General features: G+C 42.8%; 1 protein-coding gene across 1 annotated transcript in view; it reads left to right on the forward strand.

Moving 5' to 3' along the window:
* The window catches only part of Thegl (theg spermatid protein like), a 41,386-nt gene that overhangs the window by 21,004 nt on the left and 14,047 nt on the right, over window positions 1-6,335 (forward strand). The window contains exons 2-4 of the mRNA XM_031342820.1: window positions 1,684-1,717; window positions 3,704-3,769; window positions 5,506-5,634. Coding sequence (XP_031198680.1) covers window positions 1,684-1,717; window positions 3,704-3,769; window positions 5,506-5,634 — 229 coding nt within the window. The remainder of the gene's footprint in view (window positions 1-1,683; window positions 1,718-3,703; window positions 3,770-5,505; window positions 5,635-6,335) is intronic.

A 6,335-nucleotide genomic window follows, 5' to 3' on the forward strand; every position in this document is an offset into this window, starting at 1 on the left:
CTGCTGAGAGGGTAGTAGAGACAGAGAGAGAGAGAGAGAGAGAGAGAGAGAGAGGAGGAGGAGAGGAGGAGAGAGAAGAAGAAGGAGGAGGAAGAGGAGGAGGAGAAGAAGAAGGAGAAGGAGAAGGAGAAGGAGGAGAAGGAGAAGGAGAAGGAGAAGGAGAAGAAGAAGAAAAGAAGAGAGGAGTGGAGAGGAGAGGAGAGGAGAGGAGTGGAATAGAGGCCAGCCATGAGCATGTGGAGAGAGAGGGAGTGGAGAGGACAGGAGTAGGGAGGGGAGAGCGGGAAGAGAGGACAGAGCTAGAGGAAGAACCTAAGGGTACATTTATTTCTAGAAACAGAACTGGGTCATGAAGTATGAAGACTGCTGACTCACAATCCCACCTTACCCTTTATAGTGCACTAACTTAAAACCTATGCCTGCTGTGCACGGGATGTGCATCTCATTCACCTCCAGCAAAGACATTTTACTAATTTGATAGCTTTAAAAAAAAACCTCACTCTTCATCTGCATTGTTTTCATTATAAGTAAGCTTGATTTTAAAAAAAAGTTTATTGTCCTTTTGTGGATTTTCATATTTGAATTTAACTCATATCCTTAGCTTGCTTTATTCTTGGTGCATTTTTCAATATGTTTCCTGTTCTGAATTTTGTATTCTTCAGTATTTAACATTAGTAAGCATTTATCCTGTTTGCTGTCTGATATTTATTGAATATTTTGTTTCTTCTATAGATTTAAATTTTTTTTACACACAGAGTTTAAAAAAATTGAAGTTAGCATGTAAAGCAATAGCAATTGGTGACACCTTTTTTTGTTGATCTTCCTTCCCAGTCCTTCTACCCCAAATCCATTTTCATGTCAGACTCTGTATTGATAAAATAGTCAATTGTCTTCTTTTTTTAATATTTATTTATTTATTTTATGTGTATGAGTACACTGTAGCTGTACAGATGGCTATGAGACATCATGTGGCTGCTGGGAATTGAACTCAGGACTCCTGCTCACTCTGGCATAATTCACTGTAGCTGTCTTCAGATGCACCAGAAGAAGGCGTCAGATCTCATTACAGGTGGTTGTGAGCCACCATGTGGTTGCTGGGATCTGAACTCAGGACCTTTGGAAGAACAGTCAGTGCTCTTACCCACTGAGCCATCTCTCCAGCCCAATTGCCTTCCTTATCCCCTTTCTTAAGACTTCTTTTTTGCCTTCTATGGTTCCCTTTCATAATTTTATGGCAAATCCTACAGCCACACACATATATAAAAATTAAAATTTAGTATATGCATATAAGAAAAAAATGTGGTCTTTGTCCTCATGAGTATAGGTTGCTTTGCTTAGTACAATTTTGATTTCATTCATTTCCTGCAAATATAATGATTTTATTTTTCTTTATAGCCAAATAATATTCTATTGGACACATATAAGTTTTAAGCTTTAAATATTTTAATCTACTTGGTCAACTTTAACCCTAGAAAATTAAGATCCAGTGTTTTATCTTTTTTTCCAGCCCAGCTTTAAAAAATGTGAGCCTTTTGATTTGTGTTTGGTGTATTTTAGTACATGATATATTTAACTCCAATATTACTTCCCCAATAGTTACTTTTGTGTTCTCTTTTGATTTGTGACGTTATCTTGTATCTTTTATTCCTGTTGAATCTAATTTTTACTTTTATTTTCTTTTAGCACATCCTGTTACTCGTGACCTTGTAAAGAAATGGTAAGACTGGGAGGATGACGCCGCTCTCATACCTGGACTGGTGATGGGAAAAGCCAGATGCTAGACTCCTGGAGCAGAAGCCTGTCCTGGGGCGTCTGGGGAGACTCCTTGCTTTCCCTTTGTGACAGGTCCCTTTTGAATCACAGTTCCGATGGGAAGAAGGAAGAAGGGCTGGGGAAATGTAGCTTAATAATAGTGAGAGTAGGAAAGGGGCCGGAGAGATGGCTCAATACTTAAGAGCACTGGCTGCTATTTCACAAAACCCAGGTTCGATTCCAGCACCCACATGACACCTCACAACCATCTGTAAGTCTACCTCCAAGGGATCTGACAACTGCCATCACTATATGCACAGGGCGCATAGACATACATGCAGGCAAAACATTCATATATATACTATTTAAAAAGTAATAAAACAGTAGAGAAGAGGAAAGTCACAGCAAGAAGTGGCTGGGATCCCGTGGTTGGCACATTTTATATTATACCTGCACTGTCTAGGGCTGTAGGGGTCTGCGCCGATAATCTGTGTCTTAGACTGCATGAAACTGCAGGTGAGTCGATCTCCATGCTCCTTGCTTCTAACTAAGGCACAGGAGCTGATGGAATAAACAGATACCTTCGGCTTGTTCTCCAGTTAGATGGCTCAGGTTTCTGAGTGTTCAACTTTGGGAGTTACCACTAATTACTCGTTGCCTCTTCCTTCCCACTTTCCAGAAGTGCATCCCCAGTAGTTAGTTCTGAAGTTCACGTGTACAGTCCCTTCACTGCGAGTGTCACCAAGCCACCTACAACCGGATGTGACAGTTGTGCTCCCTTTCCTGTTAAGTTACCCATTTTACCCAAGGAGTTTGTTTCTAGAGCCAGCAGGCCCTTTCCTTTGTTACGTATCCATGTCTTTATTGTGTATATATAATATGTAGTATATATTATTAAAAGTAACACCTCTTTCTGTTTTGTTTTTCAAGACATAGTTTCTATGCGTAGCCCCTGGCTATCTTGGAACTCAGGGATCCACCAGCCTCTGTCTCCCAAGTGCTAGGATTAAAGGTGTATGCCACCACCACCCATCTGGAAGTAAGACTTCTTTAGTCCACAATATATTAGCAACTTGGTATCTCTCAGGACAATTTTTTAAAAAAAATATCCTTTACTTTTATAAAATGTCTTTATTATTCTTTTCTCCCTTTTTTATTTTGAGATTGGGGGGGGGGGGGCGTGTCTTACAATATAGCCCTGGATGGCCCGAAACTCACTATGCACATCAGATCTGCCTGCCTCTGCCTTTGCAGTGCTGGGCTTAAAGGGGTGAGCCCCCACGCTAGGCTACACAATATGCTTTGATCCTATCCACCACCAACTTCTCCAGCTCTGCCCCTGTAACCTTTCACTTTCACCTCATCTCCAGTCAGTGGCACCTGCCAGAGTGCTGACTGATACTGAAGGTTTGAGCTAGTGAATGTCACCATAGCTACAGCAAGTTCATCAGTGAAACAGCCAGGTCGTGTCCAGAGAAGAGTACATGAGTTCTGATGTCTGGCTACCATGTGGGAGCAGGTGACCATAGGTCATGTGTGGAAGTCGGGGACATGGAGACCAGTCCATCTAGTGGCTATGACGGGGCTGGTAGAAAGGGGCTGGAAGTTTATTTTTTTTATTATGTGTATTTATCATTATGTGAATATGAGTACAGGTACTCGCGAAGGCTCAGGTTCTCTGGAGCTGAATTCACTGAAACTGGAGTTACAGGTAGTTGTGAGCCACCCAACCTAGGGGCTGGTAATTGAACTCAGGTACTCAGCAGGAACAGGGCACACTCTTAACCACTCCCCCGAGTCATCTCTTCAGACCCTCTCTCAGCAGCCTAAGGCGCCCCAATATGCACTGCCTCATTTACCCCTCCCCAGATAAAATGGCTTTGACTAGGAGTCCTCTGTTGTAAAATTGTTTCTTAAGCATGCTCTGAATTAACTAGCTTGTATTTGTTAGTTTTTATTCTAGGAAAAGAGTTCAAGAGCTTTCTAGACCAAAAAAGCAATGGGGAACTCCAGATAGGTAAGATACATGGTTTTGTTTGCAATGACTGTGTTTGCGTCATTGACCATATAATCATTATTCTTAGTTGGTCATTACACCTGCATCTCAGGTGTAGCCACCATCTCTTCTTACCCCGGTTCACTTTGACAATATTGTTAACCCAAGGGGACTCAAGACATGAAAGGCTAACCCTTAGCAGTGGTCCCCAAATTTGTCTGCATATTGGGATCCTGTAGGGAGCTTTGATACTGATTAAAGACTGGATCCCATACCCAGAAGTTGGATTCAATTAGTTTAGGGTAGAGTTCTGCGAGTATTCAGAAGCTCCCCAGATGCTTCTGATAAGCAGACTTTTGAGAAACACTGCCCCAGGTGCGACTCTGCACATCCTTGAAACGTCTCTGTCCATCCTGCAGGTCCACCTTGGCAGCCTCTTGGCCTACTCTCATTTAGACTCAGAGCCTTCAACTAGGACATTCCCATTCTCTGGGGCTCCAGTAGCCCAGCCCGCAGTCTTTCACATTTGACTAAAGGACTTCCGTTTTTCTTCTTTGGCTCCTGAGTAAAGCCTGGTACGTTTTAGAGAAGTCTTAGGTGTACAGAAAAATTGAGTATAGTTATTCCTCTCCTCCAATCTCCTCCAATCTTCCTGCCTTTGTCTCCCAACATACCCCTTCCAACTCTGAAAAAAAAAAAAAAAACCCTGCCTAGTGCAGGAGGTGATGGTGGTCCCCATTCTCTGTCACCACGCTTGCAGGCTGTGAGCTTTCATCCAGGCTCTCTGCTCTGCTTCTTCCTGGAGCACCTTCTCAGGGGAAATCTGTGCTGATTTCTCTTTTCTTCTTCAGCTTGGAGCAGCAGGCATACCTGTTTCATAGGGCTAGTGGGACTAAGTGGTAGGTGTCCTTAAGCTACTCATCACCGGGCCTGGCACACACGGTAAATGTTCCACAAACAGTTGCAATTAATGTTATTCTGTCGCTCTTTCATTTTATGACCACCTGTCTTTCATTTTATGACAGTGTATCCCCCCATAAGGGAGTGCTGTATAGATGTTGGCATGCCCAACCTGACTGCAAATTATACTGCTAACTCCAAAATGGCAAAACGGATCTATCTTATCTCTAATAGGTTAATTTTAACCTATTCATTTTATAATAATCATATCTTCTCCCTTTCTGTGTGTGTGTGTGTGTGTGTGTGTGTGTGTAGGCCAGAGGACACTTTTGGGAGTCAGTTCATACCTTTCACTGTGGGGTCCAGGGTTCCAATTCAGGTTGCCAGGGTGGTACGTCAACTGCTTTTTTTTTTAATTTTCTTTTACCAGCTGAGCCATCTCACTGGCCCAAGGTTACCATTTGCTCTTAAACACAGTAGACAAGGCCATCTTACTTCAATTTTGTTTTAATGTTCATTGCTTATTCCTTTCTGGTGTGCAGAAATTATAAAATTCTATGAGAGATAAGGATGGAGGGATGACTTAGTGGGTGAGGATGCTTGCTGCCAAGACTGACAAGCTGAGTTTGATGCCCAGTACCAGCATGGCAGAAGGAGAGAAACAACTCCTGCAGTTGCCCCCACTTTCATATTCACGCCAATGGCATGTATGTCAGCATGTGTAAATAAAAAAAAATTATAAAAGAGAGAGAACATTCTCAAAGACAAATCCATACAGGCGTTAGGAGACATCTTTGAGTTGCTTGTCAGCAGGATTTTATTTAAAACCATATTTTACTTTTCTGCTTTGTTAACAGGAAGCTATTTTGGGGAAATCAAGATCCCATTCGCCCTGTTTCTGAGGCTGCTTTGAAAGCTACGCTGACCAAGAGAATTGAGGACCTTGCTCAGCCCAGGCTGGTCTCCCGGCATTATGTCCCTAACAGGTTGGTGCCGGCAAACCATCAGGGTGCTTCATCAGGACTCCACAAGGAAAAAAAACTTAGAGCCCGACTCACTCATCAGCTGTAAACTGTTGAACCCGGAATCCAAACTTACTGTGCTGTAGGGTGGTTTCCTATCTCGTACTGTAAGAAATAGAGAATGAATCTTTTCTATTAAATACCATAAAAACTTTTATTTAGGACAAGGAATTAAGATCTTTTTGTCTCTCCCACCTTGTAAGACTTGCAAATGTTTTAATCCCCCCACCTAGTAAACCTTTAGTTTACTCAGTGACTCCCTCCCCTTCCTCCATTTTCTGTGCACCCTGTACTCTGTTGACTAGAAAATTGAATGAGACTGTGAGGTCGGACCCCAGTCAACGGGGAAAAGACACAGACATCACATTAGAATAAAAGTCAAAAGTACTTCCTGTCTCAGTGTGTTTGTGTTTCCTGGGCACTTCCTGTCTCGGTGTTTATGTTTCCTGGGCACTTCCTGTCTCAGTGTATTTGTGTTTCCTGGGCACTTCCTGTCTCAGTGTGTTTGTTTCCTGGGCACTTCCTGTCTCAGTGTGTTTGTTTCCTGGGCACTTCCTGTCTCAGTGTATTTGTGCTTCCTGGGCACTTCCTGTCTCAGTGTGTTTGTGTTTCCTGGGCACTTCCTGTCTCGGTGTGTTTGTGCTTCCTGGGCACTTCCTGTCTCG

This window comes from Mastomys coucha, unplaced genomic scaffold (assembly GCF_008632895.1).
Source record: "Mastomys coucha isolate ucsf_1 unplaced genomic scaffold, UCSF_Mcou_1 pScaffold22, whole genome shotgun sequence".
In the NCBI taxonomy this organism is placed as follows: Eukaryota; Metazoa; Chordata; class Mammalia; order Rodentia; family Muridae; genus Mastomys; species Mastomys coucha.